This window comes from Cynocephalus volans, chromosome 7, assembly GCF_027409185.1.
Source record: "Cynocephalus volans isolate mCynVol1 chromosome 7, mCynVol1.pri, whole genome shotgun sequence".
In the NCBI taxonomy this organism is placed as follows: domain Eukaryota; kingdom Metazoa; phylum Chordata; class Mammalia; order Dermoptera; family Cynocephalidae; genus Cynocephalus; species Cynocephalus volans.
The window spans coordinates 72,726,832-72,744,689 of record NC_084466.1 but is presented as its reverse complement, the minus strand read 5'-3'; the positions used below and the strand labels follow the sequence as shown (position 1 = coordinate 72,744,689).

The following is a 17,858-nucleotide window of genomic DNA, read 5'->3' as shown; positions in this document are numbered from 1 at the left end:
GAAAATGATTCCCACAATTTACATAAAATAAAAAATTAAAGAAAACAACAGATGTTTAATATTTCCAAGTCAACACTATTTCAAAATAATCACAGTGATGCTGACTAGGTACTAGGAAACACACACAACTCACCTCCATGGATCACTTCAGTTACCGTTTCGCCTTCCCTAATCAGTCTGAATTCAGGTTCACCTTCAATTTTGACCTTTGTTTTTGTGGGTCCTGAGACATTTTAGGAGACGAATTATCACGTTAAAGCAGTCTTTACATTTACCAGAGCAGGGAATTTACTTACTTACTTACTTACTTACTTAATTTTCAGGCAACTGCTAAACCCTTGAGGTTGGTGTTATAACACCGCACTATGACGAACTGAGCTAACCAGCTAGCACAGGAAATCTGTTTTAACATTTGCTGTTACTCAAACATCAGAGTGGTTTCTGGCTTTATGAAATCAATTTTAAACATTTCTCATTGTCTTCAAATTAGGCAATTCATGAGAACAAAGGACTCAGTGTATTGGTGTACTGTGTAATACTAAAGTTACTTTCATCTGCTTTAGCATTTAAAGTAATATGTAAATCCATTCATTCACTGGTAGTTGTAAAATATCATCACACAAAATAGTGTATGTGGCTACTCTTTGTGAATCATGCAGTATGCATGAATTTGAGTTGCTCTAATGATAACTAGTGCAGATCTTCCTTTACCATACTGATATCGTCTATTACTCTTTCTGTTGTTAAAATTTTTCATTTAACTTTTTAAATCACTTCAGTACCTTACATTGTTTATCTAATAGGTATAGGACTGAACATAGGAAAATCTCAACTTTATACCTACCTTTAAAATGCTGAGTTTCAGATTTTACAGGACAATGAATTTGAGTACTTACCTTCTACATGGAAATAATGCAAAAATTAACTAGTTAATAGTTAAACAGTTCTTCAAATGCAAAAGTTAAATGTGTTGCATTTGACTTGCAAAATGATTTTGCTCCCAGAGAAAATCATTTTGAATGTTAGAAAACTAATTACATTTGTTAATGAAGACTACTTACAGAGGAGTTAAGAAAAATCAAATTCAGTACATTTAACTCATACTGTAATACCCTTCAATGGTTGAATATAACTGTATTTGGTTGTCTTTGTGATGATTTATGTGCTTGTCCAGAAGTTGTTAATGTACACCGTTACCCAGAAATAGTCTAAAACAATCTGAAGTAATGAAAAAAGAGTACATTTCTTTCAAACCACAAATATTTTACACCATAATATTTGATATATGAGGTCAAGGAATATTGTGGAAAACCTAAGGCTAGTTTTTTAAGATATGATAACTTTATAAACAAAATATGCCTAAGGAGTTTGAGAACAAGAAATGAGTTAATAAAATAGCTAAATCAGGATTTCCTTAGAAAAGCCAAACTGAAATTTCTGAAACATTCTCTGCAGTTAAGCTCTATGAAGGCAGGGGTTTTTATTGAAAATGTTTTTCCTTTTTATTTCCAGCATCTAGGAGAGTATCCAGCACAATAGGTGCTCTATTTGTTGAATTTAATTTCAATTTAATTATTTGTACTTCTAAAATTTGGTTAAGTACTTTTTATAAGAAACATCTTAAAATTGCATCTTGGAGTCTTATTTTTCAGGAAGAATTTAAAAGATTATCAATGAGCGTGCAGAAGTTCAACGGTAAGAAGGAAAAGCCATAGCAATCTTAGAAGCTGGGCCATTATAAATGACTGCTAAGAGAAGTATTTGTTTCCTTCATTGTTGCACAGAAGAAGACTTCTGAATTTTTTTTTTTTTTTTTTTTTTTCTCGTGACCGGCACTCAGCCAGTGAGTGCACCGGCCAGTCCTATATAGGATCCGAACCCGCGGTGGGAGCGTCGCTGTGCTCCCAGCGCCGCACTCTCCCGAGTATGCCACGGGCTCGGCCCAACTTCTGAATTTTTGAAATGAAGAGTTACTTAATGAATTGGTGACATGATCCCATTTTTCATCCATGTTCCCTTTCTAGGAAGAACTCAAGCTGAATTGATGCTCCACTGTTCTCCTAACTGAAGAAAGATTAATAGGATAAAATCCCGCTGTCAAAGATTAAAAAGACGAATGGGTTGAATGGAGAAGCTTAAAAGAAGACAGAGGAATCCTTGAAAATAAGAACAACGGCATACGTGAATGATTTAACTTATGGAAGCTGTGTACAAGTTATAATACAAAATTTTAGGGAATCTGATTTTTAAGAACAGAACAAGAATTTTAAAATCAATTGTTTGGTCTAAGGTCATTTGGCCATTTTTTTCATTAAAATCATCAGGAAACATTTTTTCAACAAAAATTTCTGACAATTTCTTCCTAAAACTTCAAATTCTCTTTATGAATGCATAAAAACAATCAAATGACATAAAGTATTTTTAAAAAACTAAGCACAAATTTCAAAGAATAACTTAATTTTGGCTCTCAAAAATGAATCATAACAGATAGCTAACTAGCTAGGAAATCGATATTTACCTGTGTGTTTCCCACGTCTAAGTTTTAAGTCATGGCTCACTTTAAAAGGAATAGACTAAACTATTCGAGGAGTGTCATCTCAATCCACAGAATGAAAAAAAACAAACCAAAATCAAAGATAATTACAGTAATAGTTTTCCTGAGATTTAACCAAAAGCACAATCTGTTCCTTGTTTAGAAGATGTTTTTATCTTTCTTATAGAATAAGGAAAAGAAACAAGTGTTTTCTCTGTGGTAAGTCACCACCTTAAGGTGCTTCAACATGGAAATAATAATTCTAAAGTTCTGATCCCTGGAGATCATTAAAACACATGAAATGAAGGTAACATCAAAGATGTTGAAGTTGGTTTACACAGGCAGGATGGGCAGTGAGAAAAGTGACTGCTTATTTAATATTCTAGTCTGAAACATCAGGGTAGAAGTACATATACGAGTGTATGTATATATCATATATACGTATATAAGAATATGTTTAGAGCTGGAATTAAGGATTCTAAGCTTTGACTCTGTACAAACTACTTATTTCTTCTTCTGTTTCTGGTGGTCTAATTTAAAATATAGCACATGTGGTTGTAATTTTAAAAGCTTTTATCAACGTATAGCTTCTATGCTCTCTTAGGTTGCAGAATGAAAAAATGCCTGCACTTTTTTTGAAAAACTTCTTATAATGATACAAAAGAGACCATGTAGGGAAATTGGAAACAAAAGCTACAAAAAGAGTATGCTCCCCAAGGAGTCTAACTACCATAGAAAAGCTAAGAATTTATTTGTTTAGAGAGTATCTGGGTACTAGTGCTAACACAACGTCAATTAGATTCAAATTAAATCAAGTACAAGCAAATGTACTGAAAGTATTAGGAATGCACAATCTATTTTGCTAAATAATTTGCATTCTACATTCTGCAATTATATGAGCATGCCATTGATATAGAAATATTTAGCATGTTAGTTTCAAGTAGAATGTAGATACATTCATAGAAATCAGTATATTATATGGATTTTTGTCCACAATCAAAGGAACCATGTACAACATTGATTTTTACCTTCAGTTTTGATAATAGGCTGAAGACTGCCTTCAATCACCTTAATTTTTGGTTCCACAACTTTGGTAATAATTTTAGTTGCTGAAAGTATAGAAAGTGGAACATGAATGATGTTTATATAAAAACGACTTGAATAAAATTATCCTTTTTTTTGGTCTTTGTAGGGCACTCAGATATCGAATATGATAATAGGTTCAGGCAGTCAGTACAGAATATATTCATGGCACACAATTTAATATCTTCTCATGTCCAGATGTTAAACTCTGAAGTCCAGTGACTTGGATTTGTTCCAGTGAAACATATACTCATTAAATGAGAAATTCTATCTAGATATCTAAAAATTTGAACTGCACCACTAAATCTCTTTATCTTCTTTGGTACTTCTTGAAAATATTGGCTGCATAGCAACAGAAGACAAATAAACATGATTAATTTCATGCAGTTCATAATATCTTAAATTGCCTTGTTGGATTCTTTCTCAATTAAAAGAAAAAAATTGAAAGAAGACTCTTAAAATGTTTTTCATGCATTTGAGCTTTTGATGACAGTGACATAGAAAGAAATATATGAAAAATAGTTCAGAATACTTAAAAATAAGAATAAATTAAAGTAAACCACGCAGTCATAACAAACTTTGTAGACACGTTTTTAGAAGCAAGATGTTAGTGCAGCTTGGGTTTCCGTCACAATCTCACCTCATGTTTCTGAGATGTTTGGCTATGAAAACTTTTTAAATTAATGTGGGTTGTAGGCCTTAATAGAGATTACTTTTCAGTTATAGTAAATCATATATTTTGAGACTTCTAATTATGAAGTGCTAAAATATTTCAAATCTGTGTGTCCGTTATTGATTCCATAGGTGGTCTTGCCACAGAGGAACCTTTCTATGAATGTTGAATGCACAGAGGTCTCTGCTGCTATTATCAAAAGGGGTTAATTACTCTTAGCTTAAATTTTGTACACTATGTTAAAGAACTTGAAGTTTAGGATGTTTAGCTGGTTGGTAGTTTTCTTTCAATCTTGCTTGTCTGAAGACAGATAGTTTTAACAGGTCGTGGGCTGAGAATTAAGTACCAATTTTAGTCCCCTCCATCTCAAGGGTTCTATATTTGACAACGTAAAGAGCATTCTCCCCTGTGCCAATTTTAAGTATATGGTATTTTGGGAACAAGAATAATAAGCAGAAAGGAAGTTAAATGAATTTTAGCAAAAAGGCAACAAAGGAAAATAAAAAAAAAAAAACAACTTTGGTTTAATTAGTCTTTACCTCTATTTGAAAATGCTTCTTAATACCAGTATTCCCATTCTGGGAGGAGTAAAAGAAACATCTGACTTTGGAATGTAAATCTCAGAGCTATTTCAAGGGCTCTGAGTAGGTAGGCAAGATCCATGAGACTTAGATAATTTCATAAAATGTAGCTTGTGCTCTGTAAGGATACAGTTTAATAGGGGGATGTAAAGAAATTATAATAATATTTTGGCTCATTATAAGCAAAATATTGTATTGGCATATATAGAAAGAGGTGGAACTAATATGGATACAACAGGAAAGTTAAAGAAATTTAGCACAGATGCATATCTTTAAATAGGGAAAAATGACATAGCATGTCTGATGAATAGAGCCCATAAGTATTCATTAATTTGTCATAAAATATATTTTTAACAAAAATGTATACTACCAGGCTGGAATTTATATTAATCATAACTACTTTAAATATGCTATTATTTAATAGCAGCAGACATTTTGTTTTGCTCTTTCATTGGCTATTTCTAGTGTAAATCTTAAGGGAAATTGTCCTAATTGAATAACTGTATGCTCACAGTATAAAATAGAATAATTTTCTAGCCAGAGCAAATGTGAATTGCTCTGACTTAATTAATGTTTTATGTTTTAGCTACTGATACATTTCTAGTATTTAATTGTAGAGCCAAAACAAAATGAAAAGAATTTCTGCTTTGAAAGCTACAATGAAAGAAAGAAAAAAGATAGAGGGAGAAAGAGCCACACAAAAAAGATGTCCTGTAAACTACATTTATGAGAATGAAACATCCCTTACCATTATTAAGAGTAGTAGAAGTTTAATTTTGATAATCTGGTAGCATCAGGGATAAAAGAACTTTGGAATCTAGAACTTGAGGTTTATTACCTGGCAGATTTTTTTGTTCATTTGTTCAAATTTTGGATGGGAAAGATTTTGAGCCACCATCTCATAAATATTAAGATTATTTTGGTGCACACTTCCCACCCTGCTTTTAGACAGCTCCGGCCTTGAGTGTGGAATGAGTGACATGTCCTTTGGCAATGATATTTCTGTGTCCACACATCTGTATGTTCATATAGCTCTGGAGTCCCTTTCAGCTATTTCCCCCGTTGGTATGTCCCTTTGGCCTTTTTCTTTTCTTTTCTTTTCTTTTTTTTTTTTTTCTGCCTCTTTGCCATATTAGCATTATATTTTACTGTCTTTCTTAAATTGTGTTACTCTGTTTTTCCAATGAGTGGGGAAAGGATCATTGGGGTTGAGGGTATGTCTCACCCAGACCATAAGCCCTGTTTCAAGTGGGATGAGATTTACCATATTTTGGAATTCTAAATACCAGATTATCAATAATCTCTGTTTTTCAATACAAAGAAAACTCTTGCTTTCTTTTTTTTTTTTTTCATCTTGCCACTTATATGTGGCAAATATTCATCATGTACTTACTATAGACAGTCATGGGGATTTCTTTGAAGGTGCTACCACGAACAAACTGAAAATAAATGTTTGTAGTTAGTAACATGAAATGTGGTAGTTGTGGTAACAGAACTATGACACCATTTTCGTTTTTGCTAAAGTAAAAATAATGAATATATCATTACTCTGAATAAAAATGAAGTTGTCCTGTAAATCATCTTCCAATTCATTGCTATCAGGATAGATGATGTAAAAATCTTTGGTTTGTTACTCAGAGTTTTAAAAATTGCAGAATAATTAATTCAAAATTAAATACATTTTATTAAACACTATTCCATGTTTTCTGTTACTTTGACGCTATAAGAACAAAGGAGAAAAAAATTCCTTTGCCTTTAATCTGTGATTATCTTTTATAAGAAAATTCTTCATCTTTTCATTACATTCAGTAGCAAATGTACATGATGTCTGAAAGATTTTAGTTATTTATGTGCATGTCTCATCTTCCCAACTGGACTGTAAACTTCTTGAATAAAAGCCATATCTGATTTAGCCTAATATTTTCCTATAAGACTTAATACACTACTTGGCCTCAAGTAGCTTTTGATTGATAAATGTTGAACAAAATCCTAAAGAAATTATGTCATTTCTTTACAAGTGAACGACTGGTACATAAGCAACAAAGAACAATCCAAGCCCAGTGTACTTTAATTTCTAATGGATCTCTTAGGTTAAACCTGAAGTATCTGCTCAATATATTAAAAATAAATCCAATAATGTTCTGTACCTTAATTTGTATGTATTTGATCAGTTTATTAAGTATTTCCAGTAGCTGATCATTTCCAACAGGTGTATCTATGGAGAGGAATATTAAATGCATATTGGTAAGAAAATATGAAATAAAAGTCTAGGTTCATATTGAAAAAGACTTAGCCCATTAATAAGTTAGATTATTACCAACCCGCTGGGTAGAGGAGTTTGTCTACAACATGAATGACACCATTTGTTGTCATGATGTCAGATTCTTTTGATTTCAATTCGTTCACCAGAAGTGTGTCATTTACCTATCAAAACAGGAGGTAATGTCAATGAGGTATTTAGTGAAGAATGAACATTAAAGGTAATTTAATGATGGATTAACACTATTGTAAATTCCTTCTAGACAACTTACTCCTTTCAGGTAGATTTTGCTTCCTTGTGTGGTCTTTAGAATGTTAGTAACACCAGGTTCAAATCCCTTTCCTATGAAAACTCCTGGTGTCAGATGATAAAGGATGATATTTTGAAGAGCATTTTTGTCCCCTACAGGAAAAGATACATATTTATTTAATACTGTGTCATATTTTCTGACATTCTGATAGTACGAAGACTAAGAAACAAAACAATACCTTGTCTTTATTTTTCCCACATTCTATTTTCTCTTGTCATTGTTCTCTCAAATTAATATCAATGCTATGTCAAAATACAAGAGGGTACTTCAATAAGTTCATAAAAAGATTCATATTATCTTTCAATTCTATTTTTCCAAGAACTTTTTGAAGTACCCTCATAGAGTCACTTCAATCATTTTAATAGAAATATTACCCAACTTACTAGGAGGAAAAAAATGAAATTATTTTTAAAATTACAGCTATTTCTCTCTTTGTCACCTAACTGTGTGGACTTCAATAGAAACAACATAAGTAATCATGTAGCCCAACCACATGACAGTAGTAGTTTAAGAACATTAACCACTGACTCTTCACACGTCTCAAGTGGGATTAAAGGAAACTAACGCTAGCCATGAATACAAAAGATGGGACATTTTGTAGGCTGACATCTGGGCAGGAGACCTGGAGGAAGACATGAGATCCTGAATTCAAAGGGCAAATAAATATCTGGTATTTGCTTCTACTCACGAATGAGAATTTCCTTTTCTTCACTAGTCATTCCCTTAAAGGCATCATTGGTTGGTACAAATAAGGTCCAATCTCCAGGCTGTGTCAGGAGCTCTTTCAAGTTTGCAGCTTCGAGTAGGCTGAGGAAGATGCTGAGCAGGAAGAGTGTACATTTATTTTGTTAGATTTAGATTTAGGTTATGTTCACCCATAATTCTATTAAATAGAATAGAATCCATGTATTGTGGAAAGCATCAGGAAATTGCTCATATATTTTCACATGTTCCCAGTGCAATTTACCTGTTAAAGTTTTATCATGGGAAAATGATTTAAATACACTATAATAAATAATAATTTACATATTGTACTATATAATTTTAAAATACCCTCATCTCTGTTTTTATCTTATAAAACTTGACAAGATTACACTTTATAACAAAGTAGAAGCATTTTTTTTCTTAATTTAATACTACACAAAATGGTCTTTGTTAGTATATACCATCATTTTTTAAAACTTAAATATAAGAAAATTTGCAAAGTGTACTTCAGTATATTAGACTTTTTTTTCACTCACCAAATCATATTATGGTACACTAGGAAGCAAAACAAATAGCATTTAAAACATATATCAATTTTGAAAACATTTGTATGAACTTCTTATTCTAAATTCTTTTCTCAGCAATACAGGAGACTAAATGCCTGTTGGGATAATAATTGTGAAACAAAAATATGCCAATGGCTCTCAGTCTTTTGTGGAGGTGTAACTAACAAGCTTACCTAAAGCGCTTATCCTGTTTTAGTTTTTCATGAAGGGATTTCTCTGCTGGTTTGATGATCTCTCTGAATATGTGGATAGCACCATTTCTTCCCTGCTTGCTTCCTCTCACCATGCATGAATTTTCAACACAGACCGCCTAGCAAAGAAAAGAAAGGTACGTGGTGCCCTCTTTCTTGCAATTACCCATGTGGATGTAGCTGGAAAATTTAATTTCTAGATTGGCCCTTCTGAGAGTCACTTGGCCTCTAAGGCCAGGGGAAACAGCTTCTGTCCTCTTTTTTCAATGTCTCACACAATCTGACCCCACACTACTACTAGTCAAGCTACCCCATGTATCAGGCAGGTAGTTTTGTCAATAAATTATAAAAATTCCATAGAATTCCATTTCTACATTTTCCATCATTCTTCCCCAGGTTTTAACTAATCCTTCAGACTCTCTTTAGGTCACTATTAACCATAAAGTTTCCTTATTTCAGTATCTCTTGTAATCTTCACAAATACTTACTGTATTCCTTGACTAGAAGATACTATAAATTTTAAGACAAATCATTGATTTTTCAAAGCCTTTTGAACAAATGTAATATATGTAGATGTATAATTTCAAGTGTAGCCTATTTACCACATAATCAAAAATGTGTGTCTTGGAATTGTGGAGCTGTATGAGCAGCTACTGTGTGCTGTATTCAGTTCTAGATAATGCTTGACTTCTTACGAAACCTTATAGCTGTAACTGCTTATGTTTCCTGGATAGACACTGAATATGGTAGTACTAGTTGCACTGTAATTTTGATAAGCAATATTTTTATAAATGTTCCTCCAGAGAGAAGTACATTAGAACCATTTTGTAGAGGTCAGAAATCTCTATGTGTCTATAAAAGTTTACCTTGAAAGTCATTTGAAAGAGATTCAGTTGCCAAATAGTGATCTTACAGTAAAATATCATCCTACATTTTTGATTCTATGTAAAAATTACCTTGCAAACTGTAAAATATTCTACAAATTTCAAGCTTATTTTAGAAAGGTTTCAGTGCTTTCTGGAATTTAAAATAACCAATGCTTTAAAACACAAAGTTATTTATAATGAAACAATGCAAATTATATGAGTTATTAATATATAGTATTTTTTGTGTTCTTTTCTCAGTTTTTTTACCAAAGCTACTCAGTTACCTGATCTTCTTATGAATATTTATTATCAAAGCCACATTCATAAAATTCTGGAGAACATTTACTGTAACAACATTGTTTGACACAAGCATGTCATTTGTTTTTTAGGCCAATGTGGATATTTTATCTTGTTCTGATTCACTTACTGTACGATACACGAAGACTCTGAGCTGTTTGCCTCCGATTGTCTCAAGTTTTTGTCCATTGTAAAGCTCATTGAGGCCAACTTTTACTTTCAATATGTGATTCTGCAGAATTAGTTTAAGAAGACGCTGATCCATGCTCAGGGTATCATCTATAAATACATTTATTACAAAAGAGCATTATTGTATGTAGAAAACATTTTGTAGGAAAAGTTTCTCTTGGCAAGAGAAAAATCATAAAAATGGATAATATCTAATACTATAGGTATTATGGACCCTACACTCATATAATATATGAATTGACTGAATGCTTAAGGCTAGCAATTCAATTAACCAATTAGAAACTCTATGACCTATTGCATCAAATGACTATAACATGGTTCTCAGAAGTTCAAACACTGAGTTTCATTTCTGTAAGGGCTGCATAGTTTTATTGTGGTCATCAGTAAAAAGGTAAACCCTAATGGTAGCCAAGGTTTTTTCTGACAATTAGATGTCCATTAGTCACACAAAACACTATTGATGAATCATTTGTAAATTCATCTTTATTAATGAAAAGACAATCAAAGCACACAACCTTTTGAAGGTGGGTTAGTGTCAAAACATATGGGTATCATTATTACAAAGAGGAAAAACAGCATTTTTAGGAACTTAAATATTTTTCTGATTAATAATTTTCTATATCACAATTCAGTATTTGGAAAAAACATAAAAATATAACACATTTTTTATTTACTAACTTTTGCCTAACAATTTAAATATGTCTCTGTAAAATCATTTTTCTGGAAATGTCGCAGGTTGCACTAATCTAACCACTGCCCATAAATAGCAACTACAAGTGAAATACTCATGTAATATTTTATGTCATGACAAGAGAGTGTATAATAGTCTCTTGTTTTTAATCTATAATTTTATATACTTATTGTCCAAATTCTGAGATGCAAAATATACCTATTTACTCCTAAATATTATGTTGGAGTCAAATAAACAAATCAGATGTATTTATTTTTTCAAAAAAAACTATTAATCAATCTTTATGTTTGCTGGAAATATTATTTTCACAAAATAAATGAATACTCCTTATTACAAACATTCACTCCCTGTAGGCTATTATCCATTATAATGAAATGTTTTGAAATGAAGAACATTTCAGTACAGACAATGTAGTGCTAACTCATTGTATGTGTAGCCAATGCAGAAACTAATCAACACATCGTAAAACATACATTATTTCTTATTGAAACACTCATGGTGAAGAATAAAAGGTGTGTGGGGGAACAGCAGGAAAAAACAGTGTCCAGTACATACCAGAAAACGCATTATTCACAGGTGCTAGCAAAGTGTATTCTCCATCTGGCCTCAAAGCAGATGCCAAGCCTAACTGGGCCACAAGGTCTGTGAAAGTGGTTTGCTGACTTCCAGCCAGCTCAATAACTTGTTTGGCTGTAAAATAAATCATCACCATCCCAACAATGTCATCATTGTTATTATCATCATCATGAAATTAGTAAACCAATTTTTGGCTGTTTTCTAATCTTGTAAGCTATTTAGTGCAACGTCAATGCGATGGCATCCTGCCCTTTCTGAGTAAGAAAGTCGCAGTTTTCATTTTTGGGGGTTGATAACCACAAAGAATTTCAGGAGCAAAATATCTTTTTGTCTTCCTACTTAGGGTTTTTTGTTTGTTTGTTTTGTTTTTTTAATTCTCTATTGCTCACCTCTCATCTCTCTTTACCTTTGTTAGTGCCATAGATCTTTCATTTATCCAAAGTTGACCATTTGGTTATACCTATCCTTCTGTTTCCAAGAGAAATTCTGGCACTGTGAGAATCTTTATAAATATTGGGTATTAGAAACCCTGGAAACCCAAAGTTCCATACGTGGCCTGCCCCGACTATGGAGGCTCTCTGCTCAGCACTCAGCTAGATTGTGGTTCATTGCATCTGTGCTGCGCATGCCATTCTTTACACTGTGTTCACTTCTCATGCACTTACTCCTTCAGACACCATAACTGGTAAATAATAGTCAGAAGAAAAAAATAAAACTGTCACTCACCAGAATCAGGGATTAGGACCTGATCAACCAAATGGATCACACCATTATTTGTCACAATGTCTTTTTTGTTCACCATTTTGATTCCATTTACTGTAATGCCATCACCGTCACATCCTATCTCAATTGTATTTCCTTCCAGGGTCTCAAAGACTGCTCCTCCCATAATTGCCTCAGAACACTGGAGAGTATTTAAAATGTGGTACTTCATGAGAGCTGGAGGACACAGTAAAAAGAGCAAGCTTTCAGATCAAAGGAAATAACATTTGACCCTTAAAAGATGTGTTTCATTGTAGAACTAAGTATTCCTAAGAAATGTAATACATGTGTAAGACCTAAGGTTGACTGAAGCTTTTAAAATCTTTACTGTCTATGTTTTATGAAAGTTTTTTCCATCAACTGTACAATAGAAGCCGCTTAGCTTAGTAAGAAGTGAGAAGAGAAGATTACCTTCAGGAAATGATTTGTACAGTACTAGAAAATGCGGTAGATCAAGTTCCAGCTTTCATAAGAGAGGAATTCCTGATGTGAAAGCAAGAAGAATTGGTCCTTTCAGAAGGCCTAGAAAGTTATTTGTTAGCCGTACCTGATCCCGAATACCAAGCAGTATCTTGCACAAGCTGCTCATAAGAGAATGTCTGTATGTAATTTGTAATGGAGTTGAGGGTGAGACAAACAATTCCCTAAAGACAACATCTAGAAAGTAGCCAAAATAAAGATGAGTTCTTGAAGAACATCTGGGGGGATCTATATCTCAGTTATGTTGTATCTATACCCGCATCCTCAAAATTTCTCACCTTAAATTGGTTAATTGCATTCTGAGATAGGCCAAGTGAAATGTGATGTCTCAATGTTAAATCTACCTGACTATAGAAAGGGAGATTGGGAAGAAGCCAAATTCTGTTTATCAATTAGTAGTGGTCTAAGAGAATCATGCAATTTTCTCAAGTCAATTATTTCTTTTAGCATAAATTTAAAATTAGAAGCATTGAATAATATGCATAGAATATTAAAAGTAGATGATCTAATATTTCTTTTCAGCACTTGCTTATCTTTCTTAATGTCTGCTACTTATTTACTTGAAAGTAGTACAAAAGAATGCAATCTTTAGAATATTCTTATTATTTAAGAATTATCTTTTGCCTAATCTTTCAAGGACTTTTTTTTTTTTTAAGTTTCTTATAGTGCACCTCAAAATGAAAGTTTTTCTTTGTCTTTGCTTATCAAAGCTGATATTATTGGCAAGAGCGACTGTGTTTTTCATTTTCTTTTCTTCTCAGAATTCAAGGAGACTTCTCAGAGAGGAAAACATTTTACTACCTTCAGAAGCCACTTTGTCTCCCATGATCCTTTCTAGGACACCTCGTGGGAGTTTCTCAAAAGCTTCATTGGTAGGAGCAAAGAGTGTAAAGTGACCATCTCTTCCGAGGGCCTCCAATATGTCAGATGTGATGGCAGCTGCCTGAAACACAAATGTGCTTTTCAGAGGCTCGAATATTGTGAATCCCAAAGAAAATTACAGCACACTTAGCCTAGGCTGACGTGAAGGAGTTGATTCCTTCATTACAGAAGTTTTTCCTTGTTAGGTCTTTAAAACATTACTTTTTGGCCCAAACAACTATTCCTTTTCCAACTTTTCTCAAACTGTGTTTGTAAGAATGGGAATTCTGCCAATATCTGTGTGGCTGTTGCAATATCCAGCAGTACATATGATAACAGAGATGAACATGTTTTGAATGAACTAAATACACAACAGCCAGATAGCTAACCATTCCATATCTATCATGTCCACATAAATACTATTATTTCATATGAGAAGATGATTTCTTCTGTTTAAAATGAGAATAGTTTCATTTTAAGAAATATATAGTTACATTTCAGCCAGATTTGTTTAATAGCATTTTTATTGTTCTTAGATTTTGACAGGGAAAGAAGAGGGATTTTAATGATCCAAGACAATTTGCTCTTGTACTTACTCTAAAAGAGGAAAGATCATCTTCTGCTTCAATAAAGTCTTGAATCGAGTTACCAATTTGTGTAAGAACACGGTCAATGACATGTACAACACCATTTGTTGCAATCTGGTTTCCATGGATAATTCGTGCACAGTTAACAGTGACCACCTATAATTATTTAGGAAATTGAAGTGCTAAAATCAGAGCTATCCATTGACCAATGAGACCCATTTTCAGTTTTTCATTTATACTTGTAAATGCAATATAAAGGAATCTACATTCTGAATATAAATACTGTGAATAAAGACTTACATATTGCTATATCTAAAAAATAAATTGTAAGAAAAAATGGAACCAGTTGAGAACCCAACTCCAGTCACACACAACATATCTAGAAGCATACACCAAAAGTATTTTTTCATTTGAATTATTGCTTTTATTCCTCTCTTTCTTTGATATAGTCATAAACTATGTATAATGTAGGTAGATGAATTACATAGTGAAGGCTTATTAGTCCTGAAATAAGTTCTGAGAGAGAAAAACTAATAATTAGTGTATAAAAATAATCAGTTCTATTATGATGACTTCCTAACTCTTGTCTCATTGCTGACATTTTTTGACTGTTGAAAGGGTCCTATGACCCTGTTGGCAGTTTCCCACAAAGACTTATCCAAACACACAAGAGCCCCAATCAGTATTAGTATAGTAGCCAGAGGGCGAATGAAAGCCAGAAGGTGAACATTCATTCTCTGATTATTCCTTTTACTATATATGAAAAAATATTTGAAACACATCAACTACTAAAATTCCTTTTTTTAGAACACCTAAGTCTACTGTCAATGAAGTGTCAATGTAATTTACCTTTTATAATCACTCTTTAGTATAAAGGAGTAACTAGATTGGAAATTTACATGTTTTATATTTGAGGGAAAGTCATGATATAGCACTTATATCATTCTCACTAACATTTTATTATTTCTTTGAACATTATATAAAAGGTACAGACAAAATTAAGAGAGATATTACTCAGAAATTCACTTTTAATTAATGAAACTTACCCCATTAGGATAATGGTTAATGAAAAGCCCCAAATTGTTATACATTGAAGGAATAATCATGCCATTTTTTAGGTCCTTGGTCAACATTCTCTTATTAACCATGTGGCTATGTAAAGCATTCAGTAATTCAACATTTACATTGCTCTCCAAACCTCTACGGATATCCTGGAAAATATTGAAATGAGAGAAGTTTAATTTATTGCGGTTCATTATTAAAATTCTTATCGCCTTCTTTCTACTCTGTTATTTTCTTATTGTATAATGACATGGTCACACAAAATTGTCATAAATATATAGTATTCCAATTGGGTAAGGAATTTTGTAGTTTCAAGTATTCAGTTCAGGATCATGAATCTAATAGAGTGCTTAGACATTTTTAGAGACAAAACAAATTTTTTAAATATGTTGATGAAGGTCTCCTGGTGTAATTTAAAGACATGGGGGATATAAAATTATCATACATTTAAAATAACTTAAGTGGAAAACAAAACAAAAATGATATATTTCTATACAGCACTTGGATTACAACAAGGGTTTTACGTTTATTCCATAACAAATTTGAGAATTCAACTGTATGTCTTTATCTATCCAATACCATGTATTATATCATGCTGTACTCTAATGCTATAAGAAATATAATGATAAGGAAAGCAAAGTCTCCCTTTAAGGAACTTATTATATGGCAGCTGACAAAAGTAAAGAATGTAAGATACAGGACAGAAGGAGAAAAAAATGCTTTTAGGGGTCACATGAGGAAGACCGCTGTTCGGAAAATGGTTTGGAAACAGACCTTGAAGAGTAGATAAGATTTAAATGGTGGTCATTCTAGGTCTAGTTGCTGACACAGGGTGAATGTTGGCAGAGAAACAGTTGTCCAGTTTGAATAATACATATTTTTATATTTCTTAGATATTAAGAAGGAAATTTAGAAAGGTATATAGGACAATTTTGTGGAGGACTTGAATGCCTGAGTAAGGAATAAAGTAAAGTGGCAGTGAGAAACCACTGAAGATTTTGTGGCATGGGAATATAATGATTAGAACTGGCTTCTAGAAGGTTAATTAAGTGGTAATGCACAGGGGAAACGAGGATACTAGTTAGGAGGATTACTTTAGATGAAACATAAGATATGGCTGACTGACAGTAGTTTGCAGGAAATGGAAAGAGGAGAAGTAAGCATGATTCCCAATGTTCAAGTCCGAACATTGCGATTGATACTGCCAATTATGGAAAGAAGACAGCAGAAAAGTACTTATTTATGGGGAGAAAGAAAATGGCATATGTTTTAGGTAAACTTTTGTTTAAAAGATGCAGATGGTATATCCAAAGAGAAATACTAGGATGGACATTAGAAGTACTCTACTGGAGTTTCAAGGTGAAACATATATAAGAAACAGATTTCATGGCTATACGTGCTAAAGCGATAGTTGAAGCCATTGGAAGTACATACGAAGAGTCCAGTTCCTGGAAGAGATTTTTATTAGCTCCATTTTTAAGGCAAGGAAAAAGAAGATTCAGCAGAAGGAACTGGAGAGGTTGTTAGATATGTGGAGAAAGATAACCAGTAGAGAGAGTTCTATAATGCAAGCAATTAACTACACAGTTAATGTAACAAGATAATGTCTACAGGAATATGCCTAAGTTTTAAGAACTATATTCAATTCTAGTAATAATTATTAATTCATCTTCATATCAAGTAGAAGGTAGGAATATATTTCTATACCAGTTTTACAGATTTGAAAATTGGAGTCATAAAGTCTGAAAATCAAATGTACTGTTTATAATACTTCACTTAAATATCCACACATGTTTATGAATCTGAAAATCTTTGAATAATCATATATATTTATATATAATTAAACATACACAATTAAATATAGCTGTATAATATAGCTTTTGATAGATTTTAAATTCCAGTAGGCTTCTTAATTTAACACTCTATTAGAAATGTCGTCTGGAATTGCATAACAACCAAAAAGGAAAGAGAAAAGGAGTAAAGTAGAATAATAATAGTGCCTTTTCAATTCATTCTAGGTTTGTCTTTTTTTAAAAAAAAAATTAGTTTGTACGTCTGCTAGAGAGTTATACCATTTATGGACATATTAAAATGCTTTACTTTCCTGAATAACTCTGTTTATTACCATCCTCATATACATTCAGTAGAAAGATATAAAATTTATACTAATATTCAAGTTAATAGAGTAATTAAAATGAAATAAGAATAATAAAAAAATAAATATATTAATACAAATAATGAGTTACAGAATCCAAGTTGTCCCAAGCCTCATTGCTTGGTGCGAAGTAAGTGAATGACCCCTTTCCTTCAATCTCTTCTCTCAGTTTTGAGACATCAGAATAATGCTGTGTTGTGGTGGCTCCCACGATGCCCAGAGTACCATACACATGGTCAATAGGCAGAACTGAAATAATCAAGAAATGAATAAGTACTTAGGATATTATTTCTAGAATATTATTTCACAATTATTTAAACTTTACACAGTTTTCCAATATATTGAATCGATAATTTTAGCAATAACATTCTATAAATCACCGATTTTATGTGGAAGTTGCCTTTTGAGTGCTAAATGATAAAATATAATT

General features: G+C 32.5%; 1 protein-coding gene across 4 annotated transcripts in view; it reads right to left on the bottom strand.

Annotated features, from left to right (window-relative positions):
* POSTN (periostin) overlaps nt 1-17,858 on the bottom strand; it is a 34,072-nt gene that overhangs the window by 8,596 nt on the left and 7,618 nt on the right. For 2 of the 4 annotated variants that reach the window (XM_063101642.1, XM_063101644.1), the window contains exons 4-18: nt 17,520-17,677; nt 15,258-15,422; nt 14,221-14,367; nt 13,565-13,706; nt 12,248-12,460; nt 11,501-11,635; nt 10,196-10,344; nt 8,885-9,021; nt 8,129-8,259; nt 7,402-7,532; nt 7,192-7,294; nt 7,018-7,085; nt 6,264-6,309; nt 3,562-3,642; nt 134-223 (exon numbers count right to left, since the gene is read on the bottom strand). In XM_063101642.1, coding sequence (XP_062957712.1) covers nt 134-223; nt 3,562-3,642; nt 6,264-6,309; nt 7,018-7,085; nt 7,192-7,294; nt 7,402-7,532; nt 8,129-8,259; nt 8,885-9,021; nt 10,196-10,344; nt 11,501-11,635; nt 12,248-12,460; nt 13,565-13,706; nt 14,221-14,367; nt 15,258-15,422; nt 17,520-17,677 — 1,896 coding nt within the window. The remainder of the gene's footprint in view (nt 1-133; nt 224-3,561; nt 3,643-6,263; nt 6,310-7,017; nt 7,086-7,191; nt 7,295-7,401; nt 7,533-8,128; nt 8,260-8,884; nt 9,022-10,195; nt 10,345-11,500; nt 11,636-12,247; nt 12,461-13,564; nt 13,707-14,220; nt 14,368-15,257; nt 15,423-17,519; nt 17,678-17,858) is intronic. The other 2 variants (XM_063101643.1, XM_063101645.1) reach the window with 1 other exon arrangement.